The sequence below is a fragment of the Anopheles stephensi genome, chromosome 3 (assembly GCF_013141755.1).
Source record: "Anopheles stephensi strain Indian chromosome 3, UCI_ANSTEP_V1.0, whole genome shotgun sequence".
Taxonomy (NCBI): Eukaryota; Metazoa; Arthropoda; class Insecta; order Diptera; family Culicidae; genus Anopheles; species Anopheles stephensi.
In genome coordinates, this window is record NC_050203.1 from 80105301 (window position 1) to 80121830 (window position 16530).

At 46.4% G+C, this 16530-nt stretch overlaps 3 protein-coding genes across 4 annotated transcripts in view; 1 reads left to right on the forward strand and 2 right to left on the reverse strand.

The window, feature by feature from the left end:
* The window catches only part of LOC118509167 (cGMP-dependent 3',5'-cyclic phosphodiesterase-like), a 47810-nt gene extending 39880 nt beyond the window's left edge, over positions 1–7930 (reverse strand). Inside the window, exons 1-2 of the mRNA XM_036049425.1 lie at positions 6147–7930; positions 4248–4364 (exon numbers count right to left, since the gene is read on the reverse strand). Of these exons, the coding sequence (XP_035905318.1) occupies positions 4248–4364; positions 6147–6479 (450 nt within the window). The 5' untranslated portion in view covers positions 6480–7930. The remainder of the gene's footprint in view (positions 1–4247; positions 4365–6146) is intronic.
* A 1020-nt stretch (positions 7931–8950) lies between these two features.
* Positions 8951–13483, forward strand: LOC118509168 (serine/arginine-rich splicing factor 7). Of its 2 annotated transcripts, none has more exons than XM_036049426.1 (3): positions 8951–9263; positions 9370–9912; positions 11867–13483. In XM_036049426.1, exons 2-3 carry the CDS (start codon positions 9521–9523, stop codon positions 12165–12167), a joined length of 693 nt encoding a protein of 230 aa, XP_035905319.1. In that variant the 5' UTR covers positions 8951–9263; positions 9370–9520; the 3' UTR covers positions 12168–13483. The 2 variants fall into 2 exon arrangements, with proteins under 2 accessions (XP_035905319.1, XP_035905320.1); XM_036049427.1 differs by having other exon boundaries at positions 9515–9912.
* Positions 13484–14419: 936 nt separating this feature from the next.
* LOC118509169 (thyrostimulin beta-5 subunit) lies at positions 14420–15517 on the reverse strand. Its single transcript, XM_036049428.1, has 2 exons — positions 14859–15517; positions 14420–14781 (listed from the first exon to the last, which is right to left on the reverse strand). Exons 1-2 carry the CDS (start codon positions 15255–15257, stop codon positions 14671–14673), a joined length of 510 nt encoding a protein of 169 aa, XP_035905321.1. The 5' UTR covers positions 15258–15517; the 3' UTR covers positions 14420–14670.
* Positions 15518–16530: the final 1013 nt, after the last annotated feature.

Genomic DNA, 16530 nt, shown 5'->3' on the forward strand with positions numbered 1-16530 from the left:
TAACTCCAAAAGAGATACAAAGAAGCCATAGAGGGAGAAAAAAATGCTGCCAGATTTTGCACAACTCCCCCCAGTGTGCACAACCCATTTTGTCGCTAGCTTCCTCGCTGTCTGTGAGTTTTTACTGGTTTTGTTTAGCCCCACAAATCTTTCCCGTGCAAAGGGCACCATGAGAAGAACGGCACTGCACGGTTCCTTCCGACCGGCGACTGACGTCAATGAGTCGGGGTGGGCTATTTATTGAGGAGGGCCCGATATGAACAGATGAGCCGATGCGATAGAGACACACAGCCGTGATGGTGGTCGTGCCGCCATGTGACTCCACTTCCTTCCTTTTTTTCCGCGTCGAAAGAAAACGTCGTCATCGGATAGTGATGGGAGTGTTATGTGGGTAACCAAACGCATCCATATCTAGAAAAACCTTCGTCCGAAAGGGTTACCACCACGGATACTTCCGTCTACGGTGGCCTTCCTTGGGTAAAACAAAACAGCAAGACAAATTGTAAAGAAAAATTGCTAAGCAGTTGTAGTTGTGTCAGCGCTGGTTGCATGTGTCCTGGAGCTTTGGATAGGATAAGCTTCACATCGATGTGATATTAAAACACAGACACACAGACACGAGCTAATGCTACCGCGGTCTTTAGGCTCATCAACCCGGTGATGGAATGAATAGCAAAAAAAAGGGACCGTGAAAAAGAAAAGCGGATAAAAGCTCGCTGGTATTATGCTACTCGGGGAAGAGGAAAAAAAATAAACACAAATACACAGGGCGAAAGAGTAACCGTAAGAAGGGGTTTTATCTTTATCACCTACCGAAGGGTCTTTCGTGTTGCGATAAGCCCAATGATGCTACCGCGTGTTTAGGTTTTTTTAACGGTGGGCCGGTGCGACGGAAGAGACTCGGCAAATGAATGAAAGCAGGGCGCATAAAAGACAAATGTTAGCACATGCTAGGCGGGCCAGCGTGAGCGCCTTTTACCCTTCAAAAGTTGTGGAAAAGATTTGGAAAGGTAAAGTTATTGTACACTGGGATTTTGAAAAAGATAGCACATAAATAAAAATACCTTTTTGCGTCATTTCTTAGTTAATATTGTAAAAATAAGTATTCCTAAAAGCATGTGAGATGTGAGAAAACCACCAGAGTTCGAACTATACACGCGATGAAACGCTCTGATAGCTAACGTCCTCCATAGCCGTAAACACTTGCGCATCTCACACGTTCCTCAGTGTTATCACGGACCTGAGCTCAAATCCCGCTTAATCTGTTCGCGCACATCTTTATACGCGTTTACTACTGTGCTCCTTACTAGTTATTTCATTAAAAATCAATATATTTTATAGGAAGCAGTAAAGAAAATTAAATATAATATCATAAAATATAAATGTAAAAATATACGTCACGCCATTAACTCAATCTCGCCCATAGTGATTTAAAATGCCCACCGCTCGTCAACACATCAATTCGGTGAAAAATAGGTCAAAATCATCGTATTTCCGTGGCCCTCTCTCAAGGCATTTTATCTGATGATACCGTTGGGGAAAAACCTTATAACATAAGATATCTTCTTCGCCGTTCTCTCGTTCTCGCCCCAAAAGCAAACAGACGACTCAGTTGTTCAAACAAATTCCTTTTCGCTCGACCCCCGTGCTTTATTGTAGAGCGTCACCGTGTTATATCACCGAGTTGTTGTCAGTCAGTGTATCAGCTACTACACTACATTGCCCATGACACCAAAAAACGATCTTAAATATACATTCCTACAGATAAATTCGTGTGATTGGCAAAATATGCATCGTGATGGAGCTCTTATTGTTTATTCAGTGTCGAATTGGAATTATTTCATTGCCCCACTCTCGGAACCGGATCAAACGTCATGGATTAAACACCCCACGCTAGGGCGAAGACAAACAGCGCTAACTTATTACCGAACAATTAGCCGAATGGGACCCAAGTGAAGCGAGAAATTAAAGCGAGGAAAGCATTAGTGCTGCCGGACAAGCAAGCTGACCCATTCGTGTGAGGGATGGGCTAGGTGTGCGAGTGCGGAAGGTCCGTAGTAATTGCAATAGTATGTTTAGTTTTAGCACTCGCTGGGAAATCAAGCGCTATTTAATGGCCATTGATGGAGGATCGTAGAGCTTTTGCCACGGTCCCGAAGGAAATCATGTGCAAGAGTTGTGCGTTGGATTGCTAATAGATTGCAAGAACGGGGCATTAAGTTCGTGCCATGTAAAGAAGGCTCCATCATAGTGCACTTGAGATTAGTAATAAACTTTTTGATTAAATTATATTATACAAGTAAACTATTCATTCAAATTCAAAAACTAGTATCTAGATCAAATAATACTTCACTTCTAAATTTTCATCTAACGAGGTTTGTAACCTCACGCAAATTCACGCAAACCACACGCTCAAAGTAAATTTTCTCACTTATGGTTTTCCATCTCGGTCATGAAAGCGTCAAGAAAAACTGCTTCCGTTACGGCTTCATATCACACCATACCACCGCATGATGTTCGATCCTTACATCCGTAGCTACAAGCTCCAACGAAAACACGAAAAACCCGGAGCTATACCGTGGGGAAAACCCCCCACGTGAAAAACATCAAGAACAACCCCCCCTGCAGGAGAACTCCTGCTTTCCGTTTCATTCGCCGTCCCCAAAATAAATAGCAGCACATTTGGTAAAGCGATTTGTTCACACCGTATGACCGACTCTTTGCGCCAGCCACGCGCCCCACAATGCGGAAGGAAACTCATTCGTCCAAATAGGAATTGATTGGAAAAGTAATTGCACCAGCAGCACATATGACGTGCGCCGACGAGCAGGGAGATCTCGTCGGCGAGATGAACAAATTGCACTTGGGGAGGTTAGATTTTATGGGCAAATTACATTTGCCTTCATTTAGTGATGTGTTGGAGGAAGGGGATTAGGTTTTTTTGTGGATGCTGGAAACTGTAGTGGAGTGGCTACTTGTGGAGCTGCTCCGGTCCAGCGTTCAGCGTAAGTGATGATCGTTTTTATCGGATGGGAAGCAATCATTGTCACAAATTGCATAAATTATGTGATTGGAGATAGTGGGATATATTAAAGCGTTCTAAAAATAGAAAATAATGTTCATGAGCTTAATTTCCAACGCAAAAAAGTAATGACTGTCCCCCGATCAAACTAGATGTCCCTTGATCACCTGATACGATCACCTGGTTTTTTGAAATATAAACTTGAAGAGAAGTTTTAGATAACTTATATGAGGAACTTGATATTGTTTGGAACACTTCAAAATATTGGTGGACAATGAACTTCAAGACAAGATTAAAAATATTTCTGTCCAATTGTGTCTGTCGCTTGCCCACTTCATGCTGTTGGAGTCCAAAAATGACTCAATCTTGGTATAATATCTCAGGAATCCTTTAATAACTTAGCACAGCATTAATTTAATCCAACTCCTCAAGATTTTACTTAACAGAACTGCATTTCAAAAATGTATACCTCCTTCACCTCCAGAAATAAATCTCTTCCTCCCCGTCTTCAACAAGTATCCGCAAACAATCAATCTTGTCTAGGTTCAGCTCGCGACTCGCGAGACACGTGCTTTACCCAGCTGCTTGCTTTCATTGGTAGGCATACGTTGTCAACACATCAGACTGACACGAGAATAATAGACAGACGGAACCACCACATCACGGCACACGCGGGTGTACTGTGCTGGTGGAAGAAGAAGACAAACTCTGGGAACAACGCGATGCCAGACGGAATGAAAATCTGCGCCATCTAATGACAATATCATTGAGACACGGACAACAGTGGGCAGAAGTGAAGTACGCGTTCGCTGACATTTACCGGCGATAGGCAAGAGAAAGGTATCGCCCCGGCCAGATAACTTCGAGCCACAGAACGCAGTAGCAGCTGTAGCTTGAGATAACGATCAGTCTTTAAGCTGGCGTGCCGTGCGACGTGTGACGTAAATTGCGACGTCAATCTCGCCGGCTCGTCCGGCTAAAGGTGAATCACAAGAAGAACTTCACGCATGCAGACGACGAACGAATCAGGCAGCATTGATTGTGAGCGTTTTTTTTTTCGCGATTAAGCTCGTTAAAACCCGTTTTGTGGGTCGACCCCGACGATCGATCAATCGAACCTCGTTTGAATGGTGTCGCGTATCGCCTTTTTTATCACACCCATAAACACTTAAAAATCGACCGAAACATTAAAATGCATGCATAAAATCGTTTCGAGGGTACTTACGGAAAAGCGAATCTCCTTCTCGAGCACGTTATCGTTAATGACCTGTATGAGACCTTCCTCGCTGGAATGCAGGATTGGCACGAGAAAGACGTACGGTGATCTCGTGAGGGCCTTCAGCTGTTTGGGAAGAGGAAGAGATGAAAAAAAAATCAGTCATTCAATGCCATTAGACGCGTTTCGGTTCTTCTCCAACCAGTTAAACTGTCATCCCCGCTAAGCAGCTCTTAAGCAGCGTAGGAGATGTCTACAGTAACGCACTGGATGGATACTTGCTTGAAAGACAAACATAATGTTCATCTAGATTGTTTTCGGCGTTCCTTGGGCGAGAACGACATCCCCGAATAATGATGTGCAACGATTTCCCTTCAGGCTTTTCTTATTCATTACTCAACGCAACGCATGGGGGCTCCGGGGGCCCCATTTCCGGATTGATTAATGTGCACCTTTATCCCTTCGTATCGCTGTTTGTAATTTGGTTGATGAGTTTTGCTTGCTCGAAATTCGCATGACATTCGCAGCAATATGGCGTGTGGCTACATTAACGCAGATTGCATCAGCACTTCATCAGCACTCTTTGCGCGACAAATACCCCGAGACGCATGAGATGCTGTAATGATGATCGTTTTTGACGGTCGAAGGACAACTAACGATGTCATTGCTTGCGCTATTGCCGAGTACGAGAGCACGCGAACGATAAACCCGAAAAGCCCATACCGCCATTAGCAGTAAAACGTGAGCAGAGGCGGCTTTTCGATAAACATGGCGCATTTTACACGGCCATTTTCGTGCTTGAACGGGTGGATTATGATTGAAGTAGAGGGAGAAAAGTTCAAAGAGATGGGCTGTTCTAATGCGGCCGATCATTCTGATGGAAGCAAGCTGGATGCATAGTTTGATGAAGATTATGCAAATAAGACGTGTTAAAGCTTGTAACAGAGAACGTCTCAATAGGCTTTTCACAAGAAGTGTAGTGTATGGAAATGAGACAAAAAGAATTGGAAAATCTATAGCTAAACATATCATATAGCCACCATGTTGTCTCAAAAATATTACTTTCCAAGGGTTAACAATCCTAACGGGTAGGTCATTATCTCTAAAAGCTCCCAACAATATTATAGAGGAAGAGTTGTTGGTAGCCTCGTCTTAGAGACCTAATATAAGAGTTCCCATAGACCTCTTCCAATTTCTCAGAACCTCGTTCCAAGGGGCCTCGTTTAAGAACTTGCGTCCGAGAGACCAATAAGCCTCTTCAATGGTGTCTCATCCAAGGAGCCTCATCCAAGGAACCTCATCCAAGCAGCCTCGTCCAAGGAGCTTCATCCAAGGAGCCTCATCCAAGGAGTCTCATCCAAGGAGTCTCATCCTAGGAGCCTCATCCAAGGAACCTCATCCTAGGAGCCTCGCCTTAGAGATTTGGCCCAATGATCGAGAAGTTGAAGTAAATTTCAACAACTTTATGATTTGTCGGTTTTTTTACGAGCAGTTATATTCAACACAAAACTTATTTTGTCCAATTTCCATACCCAAAAAAAGGCCTCAGCATCCCCAAATGATTTATCTGAATGCCAAAGTCACTCGTCGTTTCCGACGCCCCTATCGACCGAATCCATCTCTACGCAAAGGCAACAACCAGACAACCTCGGGCTGGTGCTATCGTGTATCGCCCTTTAATCAATGCTCAGGCTTCAGAATCTGCTCCCAAAGTTAATTAAGTTTACTACTGCTACTTCTGCGCTTCCTTTTCGCCCAATGCTTCATTACAATCGCGCGCACAATCAAACCGATTGATGACAGGCTACCGCAGAGAGACTTGGGTGTTGGTCCGGTTCGGTCACTTTCCCAATGTATGACACGATCCCGATCTAACGCACAACCGAATCAAAAAGCAAAACTACTTACGTGAAGATTGATTTTCATCTGCAGCTCCAGCGAGTTGGTGGTGGCGGACAGGGATTGAAATAGATTCAAGATAATTAGCGGATCGCATGGCTCGTAGCCAGCCATGCTCGGGCCAGTACCGGTGGCCGGATCACCCCCATCGATCGACCCGTCCCCGTCACCGTGCATCGTCACCACCGCGTCCTGCCGCTTCATCCCCGGTGAGGTCGGTGTCGCGCAATTTAGCTCGGCGGCGGTCGTGCCACCGCCACTGCTTGCCGCTGATCCACCGCCCGCTCCGGAACCGACCGTATCGCCACCACTATCGGGACAATCATCTGCGTTGTACAACATTTCGTTTTTGCTGTTTGTTTCTATATTAACTTAGATGCGACTTCCCTTTCGGCGCTGTATCCCACCGCGATCTACTATCTTTTGGTAGTATCACTTCACAAAACTGGCCTCATAACACACCCTCTGGTGGGGCTACCTTTTATTGCTTTATCACACCACACAGGTACACGCACCACACTCGCAGGAGCGCCTATTATTTGGGCAGCTAGTTAGCGCGACTTTGTGAGTTTATCATTCAACTGCCCTGTTTTATCTCACTCTCGCACAACGGACACACCGCATAGGAACGCTTTTCGCTTCCGCAAAACGACACATTCCGGCGACTATCAACCTCCGGCCAAACCTCCGGGAATCGGTTCACACAGGCGAACGAGCGTGCAAAAATAAAACCACACAAAAAAACGATCCGAAACCAAACAAATACATGCACGAGATAACACACCGCGATAAAGTACCGTGACGATAAGTTACCAAAGGCCGCAGGAACTCTGGGCAGCAACCATAAAAAAATGGGTAATTAAATTACACCGTGCGCGCTCCTATCGTTGGTCGCTCGTTGATTTTAGTACAACTTCACTACACCGATCGCAATCGCAGAGCCTCAATTTGGCAAAGATTTTTCGCACGTTTTTATCGACACACACACACACGGAGAGGGCTGTTGATGTGGAGCAGGATGTATTACGGGTGCGGTTGTGGAATAGTGCGTGTGATAACGTTTCGTGCTGCACACAACCATGTGACAATGCGTTGACACGCAAAAAGGGCGCGAAAACCAGCGGCTACTACGATCGTTTACAGCCGTCACTTCGAAGGCTGAACACACGTTTCGATTTTGATTTATTCGTTATTCTATCTGCGTGTTTCTTTTGAAGACTGTTCAACGAATAACAACGCACCAATAAATAAACCACAATGAACAAGTAATTGATCGGTGTTCGATCAATTTATGTAACCACCACTTCGAAGGGCTGCGGGAACAAACCCACAAAAAGAAACCCTCTGCCCAAACCAATGCAAGCACCGCACACGAGACACGAGGATAAAAAATTGGCCCTGTGGTGTGATAAATTGGCCAACGACCGCTTTCGATTTTTTTCTCGTTTTCTTGGTATTTCTGCTACGCACTTTTGTTTTGATTGCTTTCTTACAACTTTCTTGTACGACACACACACACACACACAAACCACGCCACCGGGGTAAGGATTCCCGACCGCAGATAAAAACTATCAACTCAGTGTGTCAGTTTTAAGTAGACACAACCTATTCACGGTCACGGTCGCACTAACGACGAAGTCACACGGGGGCACGGTGATTGCGTTCTGATCCTTTTCCACATGGAAACGCACAACGGACAATCGGGGGCCGGCCTCTCTGTGCAAGCATGATCTGGCGGCAGCCCGACCGTGTACGACCCAACCGAACGGAAGCAGTAAACTCGCGAGACTAAAGCATTGTTTTGGTTTTCCGTGCTCTCTTATCATCTTTCAGGGGTGGTTTGCGGCGTTCGCGTTGCGTAAAGAGCAGACCGACTGTGGCGAGAGCGCTGGCATTGGCGCTCTGGCTCTCCCAACCCTTGCGTTTTTGGGGGTTTGTTTTGCTGAGACCGGTTTTCTCACCATGCAAAACGTGTTTGCTGTGAGAGAGATACGTATTTTGGGGGGATGGAATCCGAATGCCGGATTTTCGATGCGTAAGGATGCGTTGGGTGGAAGAAAATGTTGAGTGATTTTTTTCCTACAGTACTTTCATACTTTACATCAAATTTAGGAATAAAATTTTGTATTTGATGTCGATGCATTTCAAGAGGAGGAGGGAGGGAAGAAGACAGAGTAGAGGAAAGGGGGTTGGAAAATATTACCATGTAAATGAATAATTTCGGGGCGGTCCGGTGGCCGAGGTGACAGCGGCGCCGGTGTGAAACGAAATGTGTGAAGACACAGCAGGACCGGGGTTCAAATCCCATCCGAGCAAGGCTGACTACCTTGCTACGGATAAAATCAAGTCACAGAAAGCTAGAAATGGCTGGCCGTAGCCTTTAGATGTTGTAGTGACAAGGAATAAGAAGAAAAATTAAATAATTTCTGCACTGCATTCTTTCGAGAGAACGTGGGCTGCCTATTATTGCCTCTTCTTCTACTTCTTTCGCAGTACTAGAAATCGCGGTCTGGCAAATTTTGTTCTCTTGAGTTGATTCTACCTTCTGCTTCTAAGAGAACTGGCCTGATATCCGTTGCTGTCTTTCGAAAAGGAATCGGTTAGATTAATATTTTGCATTCGCACGACCTTTAATACTGAAAATAACTCGTTTTAAAATTACCGTAACTGTAAAAAATTGAAAAACACAATCCCCACACCGAAACTCACCACGCCTGTATTCACCACTGTACGGCGAAACCGTCGTCGGCCTGCTTGGGCGCCAACCAGTTGACAGCTGTCAGCGGAGACGCATTTTTCCACCACTGCGGTTTTGTTAATTGGGCTGCGGCGAAGCGGACATCTTTTTTGTTTGGTGTGAAAGAACAACGACATTTGCCGCGTTTCGACCGTGCTGGTGAAAAAAGGCAAATTGACCATTTTTAATCAATCGCCCGCGTGCGATAAAGCGTTCCAGCGGTAGCGAAACTCCCAGCCATTAGTTTGCCGCGCAAAGATTGGCCACCTGTGCACTTTTTCCAGTGTAAATCACCGTTCGAAGCGGGTCCCGTCGTGCGGCTTGGTAGCGTCAGTGTCCGACCGCAGGGGTAGCATTTATACACTCGTACTGGGGGTTAGCAAAGTATGGTATGTTGAACATATTTATGATTTGTTTCTTTTCTTTTCTTCAAAAAGAAAACACCGCATGTTAAAACAGGATTCAAGTTCAGTGTGTATTAATGTAGCTTTGTAGTAAACAATTTGTTGTTTGCTGACTATTCTCTGCCATCCAAATTCTCTCGCTCGCCTGCAACACACGCACGCACGCACGCACACGGATACGCGCCGCCGGCTCCGGGTGGAACTCTGCTGAACGTACGTGAACGCCTCGAGAACAGTCAAAGATGTCTCGCTATCCGCACGACGCCAAGGTTTACGTCGGTGAGTTAGGTAACAACGCCAGCAAACAGGACATCGAGGAAGCGTTCGGGTATTACGGTCCGCTGCGCAACGTATGGGTTGCCCGCAATCCGCCCGGCTTCGCGTTCGTCGAGTTTGAGGACGCACGGGACGCGGAGGATGCGGTGCGCGGTCTGGACGGACGGACGATTTCTGGCCGGCGGGCCCGGGTCGAGCTGTCGACGGGACGTGGTGGACGCGGTGGCGGTCGGGGTGGACCACCGCGCGGTGGCGGTAAAGGTGGCCGGGCTCAGTTCGATGACCGGTGCTACGAGTGCGGTGGTCGGGGCCACTTTGCACGCGATTGCGGCCGTTCACGGCGCGGAGGACGCAAAAGGTGAGTGGAATGAGGGAGGGAGAAGGGTAGATGGGGCCCTCCGAAAAAATCCTCGAACATGGGAATATTTTGCTTGCGTTTATACCAAGGGAGATGGGATGTTTGTACCCGATTTAATTTTTCGCACCCCTGCAAGTCTACATCTGTCATTCATCCGTTTCTCGCGACCGGGTCATCATCACATGAGAGAGTCGTCCGCATTTGCTTGATTGATTGTTCGCTTTTCTTCATTCAAGACTCACCCTCCCTCCCCCGAGAAATTTGTGTCCCGCATCGAACTTATATCCTGCCTCAACACTCCCTCCTGTAAAAACCACCCCAAATTTTCCAACAACAAACTACACATTCAGTATAGCGAAAAAACCGAAAAAGAAAACCAAACAAACAACTCCATCCTTATTGCTTCCACCTCTCAACAGTAGTCGAACCCGGTACAGCAACAGCGACGAAGCCACCGCAGGCACCGTTCCGCATCGCAGCGACTACTGCTACTGCTACTACTACTACTACTACTTGCTATCCATCGTAGCTACTAGAGCCGACGACGGAAAGATAGGAATCGATTGAAGAAAGTCCAAAACACAAAACACAAATTGTCCTATATAGAGAGAGAATGTGTGAGAGAGAGACCGAACACTCGAACAGGCAATGTTTCGCCAAATCGATAAAAGAACACGTGTCCTGGTGGTTCGGAGGGAACCAAGCAGAAAGTTTGGCAACAAACACGGCACGCGTCCACAAACCACCACCGAGCTTCATCTAGGTAGAGTTTCGACGGCGTGGTTGATGCGTCAGTGAGAGAAAGAGACACAGTCTTCTGTTTAGAGAGAGAGAATGCCCCGTTTCGTCGCCGTAGTCGTCGTCGTCGAAGGCAACGCGATCGAACGAATCTTCTCTGCCGTGGGTTTTTGCTTGCCAGAATGTGCTGGCTGCGCCTACTGCTACGACTACTACCTTCACTGTGTTAATAGAGACAACTAGAGCGCTTCTAGAGCACATCCTCTTGAATTCTGCCCAGTGGATCGCGTGAGTGTTTTCTTTTCTCTGTTAGTTAAGCCAATATCCAATTTTAACATGATTTTCAACCGTTATACCCATTTCTTTACACCCGTTATCGAACAGAGCAGAGTGGGACTAATGACTGTGGGTTTTATGTGTTAACCGAGAAGAAAATAAGAACCGTTGGTAATGTGGTTAATCCAACAGAGCGAACCTTCGCACCCCCTGCAAGGAGTCACAATTTGGCCTTAAATGTTGATGGTGTTTTGTGTAAATTAATCCCTGCGGACCAATATTAAAACTCATCTCATAAGCACTGATTATCTAGCGACGGGTAAAATCAATGTCAAGGAAGTCAGAAATGGACGGACGGGATGTAGAGGCGTCAACGGCAAGGACCGGGGTTCAAATCTCATCCGGATCGTAGCTCCGAAGTGAGGATTGACGACTATTCAACTACGTGGTATCATTAATTCTAGTAAGCTAGAAATGGCAGACATGACTTAAGAGAGAGAGAAGTCAGAAATGCAGAAACATCCCTTGCGAGGATGACCCTAGGCGATTGTATTGTTGCCTGAGGTCCTGAGGACTTGAGGACCTTAGATGGGAAACACAGACGCGCGCCCTGCCGAGGTTAAAAATCTTTAATGATCGTTAATCTATTTCTCTACATCGCATGTCGCAATTGTAAGATAAACCAAACCCCGAAAAAAAACAGCTCACAACTCCAAAACCAGCCGTTAATAATACTATTCCCATCGCGTTATGTTTTTGCGCGTTTGTCGAACTAAGTTTTGTCGCACGTTATCTCACCATTACCAACCACACTCTACACTACTCTGTGCCTCCAACACACATACACACACAGAGAGTGCATCGAGTCTAAACGCGAGCCGACGATCGACTAATTCCATTCCACTACTGCTACTTTTCCGATTTCGTTTCCGCATGACAGATCGCGCAGCCCACGATCGCGATCGCGCGAGCTGAGGACTCGTTCGCGCAGCTACAGCCGTTCCCGTAGCCGCTCCCGGGACCGTCGCTCGAGGTCCAAGGCCACACCGAAGCGCGGTGGTGGTGGTGCGGTTGCCAACAATCGATCGCTGAGCCGGGACGTGAGCAAAACGCCACGCCGCAACGTGTCCCGCAGTCCGTCGAGAAGCCATTCCCGGTCGGCGAAGCGTTCGATCTCGCGCTCACAGTCGCGATCGGTATCGAGATCGCGTTCCCGCCATCGTAACGGAGATCACAACTAAGGTCGCTGGGGGTGAGGTTAGATCGAGAACGGTAGACGACGCCCCAAAGGACTTTCTAACAACAACAACTACACAGCAATCGAGTGGGAGATGTAGTGGAGCAAGCCCCCCTACCTACCTACTTACACTTATCAGGCGAATTGTCCGTATCCTTTATTCTCTCTGACACAAACACAAACTATAATTCTAATCGCCTTTTTCGGTGTTGGTACGCGGCTATACGGCGGTTGATGCGGACCAACTGTTATACAAGATACTCACAGGACGGGCGAAGAATAGAGAGGCGAACCGGGGAAGGATAATGACGCAGGGAAGCGAGGATACATTATACAAGGGGACTACAAATTTCAAACAACCGGTACCGCACTTTCAGACCACCGAGCAGCAAGTCGTAAGCAAAGGGGCGTAGATAACCCAGGCAGGGAGTAGGATATTTTTTCAACACTTGCAAAAACTAACACAGCTACACGAGCTGAAGGATAATCTTACATTCATTGAAAATACCAAATTTGAACCTAGAACACTCTCTTGTATAAATACAAGCAGAAACAAAAAAATCCTCCCCACTTCAACAGGATACGACGCCAGGCAGGCTATAGGAAAATCAGCAGACCAGGAGACGAATGTCATACATGTGTGTGCGCGTGAATTTATCTTTGCATTTACTTTTTCCCCTTTCGATTATCCTGTATTTTGTCTGTTTTTTTAATGTTGTGCGCAAGGACGAAATTAAGATGGCGCCGAACTAGAATGTGTGCCACCGCTGCTGACTCTTAAGCGCTCTGACCCTAGCAATAATGATGGACGAAGCCACATACACTCGCTCGCTCACTCACACATCCTAAGACCGCCCGATCCGCTTATCTCACCTATGCGCATGTGTGTGTGTGTTTTATTTTTGTGTTGTAAGCCAACTAATATCGAATATCGAAATGTAAACGAAGAAAGGTAATAGCATAGGAAAGGTGTGTAGCGTGACTGAATTTTGAAGAGGTACAAAAAAACGGACATTTAGTTGACATTTGCAAAAATAGAAAAGAAACACAAGCCAGCCAACAGACAGACAAAAACACAACACAGCGCAACAACAGCATCGCCCTTGAGCAAACGTTCTCCCGACAAAAGCCTCCTCACGTTCCTCTAAAGTACAATGGAGTACGTTTGTGTTTGATTGTGTGTGCGCGTGTGCGTGTGTGCGTTTTTATGATTTGTAATTACATCTTTTACTTCTTTTTTTTTATTTGTCTCGTGGCGATTAGATAAGTGTTAAGCAAAAGAGTGTATGTGAATAAATTTAAAAACGATACAGTCTCGAACGTTGCGTGTGCGATGAGTGGATTGGTAATGAGAACATCCTGAAATCCAACGAACCGTCCTTAGAGTGAACATTTGGGTTAGAGTTCTCGCTGCTTCTGCAAGTCCATCAAAAGGACAAGCAGAGGCGTCCTTCGGCTCGTATGACGATAGGCTTTTTTTGATTTTGAAGTTGGTTAAGGAGCTTCGAATCTAGTATCTAGATGACCTCAACTACATCAACGTACATCAGCACTGATCAATCAAGAAGAAGCTGGGTGAGCTTTTGTCAATCGTCCGTTATCGCTGGTTCTCAGATATGAGAGTGCCCTACGACAAGGTGCAGAAACTATCATTTTAATCGAAAAACTCGAAAGGATTGGTCTATCAGGGCCGTTGATCCTATAACTGGAATGCTACAAAACCTTCGCAGGAAATTCGTTGTCCTGGGAATCGCACTAAACCTTTAAGGTTGATTCCTGGGGCAGGCGGAGCGTCTCGTCAGCTCTAGCAATCTTCACTTTTGGAGTATAAATCCTTGAAGCGTTTGAGATTGATTCCTGGCTTCAGGCGGAAAATCGCGCGAGCTCCAGTAATCTTCAACTTTGGGGTACAAGGACCTTCAACGAAAACTAGGCCTTTCCCTTGACAAGAGGCTTTTTAAGCCTGTGACTGCCTGGACTAGACTAAACAAGGCTTCAAAGATGTACCAGGATTTTTTGAGGTATATCTGGACTCTGTCTAAGATGAAATGGACGATTAAAAATTTCCTTGAATCCTCTCAAGATGAGGTAGACAAAATATACAGACAGCATATACGCCATCTGGGATTTCGACAGCTGAATTGATGACAACGTCCAAACAATTTGATCTCCTATTCCCAATTGCCAATACTAGTAGAAACGCATCTAAAGCTAAATTATCTCCCACGAAGAAAGGAACAAACACGGCCATTTATGTACGTTTGGCATAAAAATAATGCATTTATTTTAATCCCTCTATCTCTGCTATGTACGCTAGTAGTGTTTTAAATACATCCTTCTAATGGTTGTTGGTTCCTTAACCTGTTGGAGCACAAAGGGGGAAGCGTTGGCACAATCTTGCATTATCCAGGTCCAGGGCTCGTTCCTTACATCTACACGTTGAATGGCTACCAGAGGTGGATGGGGGGGAAAAAGGTTTGGCGGTTGCTTAGCGTGGGCGTACGACCTTAGGGATATTCCGGTTCCGTGTCTTCTTCATCGATTTGGAATATCTTTGTGACCGCTTCCGTGTTGAGCTGTTTGGGCCCTTCACAACTCGTATCGGTACTGGAGCAGGTCTGAATGGAAGAGAGCAAGAGTGGGTTGGTTGAGTTCTTGAAGACGAGCCACTTGACCGTTCCACCTCGCATCTTACCTGACAGTTGCAGGATTTCGGTTCCATGTACTCGTACTGCCGTGCCGCCAGATCCGCATCCGGATGGCAATGGCGCAACAGTGCCACCGCTTTCGTTCGCCCCGCATGCACACACACCGGATGGTGGGATCGTTTGTACGGGAAGCGCCAGTCGGAGATTTCGTTCGAATCGCAGCGTCCCCAGCAGGACAGTACGCTGACGTGATCCCAGCACTCGCGCCCCTTACTGTCCGTCTGGGACACCCGGTACGTGAACAACCGTTTGTGGCAACCGAGGTAGGCGGTTTTCGGTCGATCCGCCAGCTCGGCATCCGGCTCGGCCGATGATCCGCCCAGCAGTGTGGTGAGGATCATGCAGAGAGCCGGCAGCAGCAGCCGCCCGTACACACCACCGGCCATCGCTAGGCACACAGCTTTCGTGTGGAACAAAATTGAAACAACACAACGAAAAATCACTTTTCCTTTCTCACATACAGTCACGCACACGGCACACGGTTGCTTCTGCTGATGGGGGAAGTGGGAAACGACGGGAGCAAAGGGGCTAGAATCCGGATTTTAGGAATTGGCGCAAACTTCTTTCAAGCACAGCATCACTTCCATCACTTCCGGTTGTACGGGCGCTCGGCGGTCAAACGAACAATAGTGGTCCTCGCTTTCAAACGGAACCGTTTTTATACATAATGCCCTCCGTCCATTTTCAAACATGCGCACAAACGGAGTCTGCCTTACCTTACAGTTGAGCAAAGTGACCACTCATCCGGTGATGACCAATCGGTGTGGGTGTGCATCGCTAGATGCCCTTTTGCTTTCTCTACATCCCCGATACCGCCACCCTTCCGTTGGAGATTAAATTCACCCTTGTGGACATGCATCATGTCCTCAACAAGTCCTGAAAACAGCTGATTCTCGTTGCTCTTTCAGGTCAAGTGTCCTGGAACTTGCGTGCACGTGCGTGGATGTAAGCGAGCAAAAATGCAAATCCCGGTAATCCGATTGGCATTCAAGTGAGGCAGGACAATTGGAGAATTATTGAAATTTTACTGATGCTCACCAAAAGAAAAACGCATAAAAATAAAACCTGCTGGTGGAAAAACTGGCGGCTCCGTCTCGTGAGCATCGAGAATCGGCGTACTTACTGGGAAGGAAGATGCAATAATAAAAACATACATCGTCATCTCGCAATGGGAATTCATTTTCGGGGCCACATCGCTTTCTTCTCCGAACGCGCTTTCCCCAAATTTCCGAATCCTTTGGGGAATGGGCAAATATGGCGCCGGTTTTGATTTGGACGAAAATTGCGAACATTGGAAATTGAACGCGCTTGATTAAATCAATTCAATTGTAAATAATAGATTAAAGTAGCTGAATCAGCGTTATCAAGGTGAAGTTGCCGAGCATGGGAAAAAGTGCAGATTAATATTTGAAGTTTCCCGGTAAAGTATTCCAAAAATACTCCAAAATAAAGATGTCGTCCAATGTCATTGCCATTTCGTGCATGTTTAATGGTCTGTTGGTGGAGATGTCTAATTTATGCTGGTCAAGTCCCATTTTTATTGTCTCTAGCCTTCATTATTCAAATGGCCATTTTATATCTTCTTCTGCGAGTCTATTAACGTCTTCGTTTAAATTCCTGATACGGGGACACTTAAATTCCTGATAACGGAAACAAGTT

What these genes read in the sequence shown, in the direction of transcription:
- LOC118509168 (XM_036049427.1), top strand. An exon ending in CGGCGCGGAGGACGCAAAAG is followed by an intron (nt 9,913 to 11,866) that starts GTGAGTGGAATG and finishes TCCGCATGACAG; the next exon opens with ATCGCGCAGCCCACGATCGC.
- LOC118509169 (XM_036049428.1), bottom strand. Translation starts at nt 15,257, where the DNA reads ATGGCCGGTGGTGTGTACGGGCGGCTGCTGCTGCCGGCTCTCTGCATG. An exon ending in CGAAATCCTGCAACTGTCAG is followed by an intron (nt 14,782 to 14,858) that starts GTAAGATGCGAG and finishes TCTTCCATTCAG; the next exon opens with ACCTGCTCCAGTACCGATAC.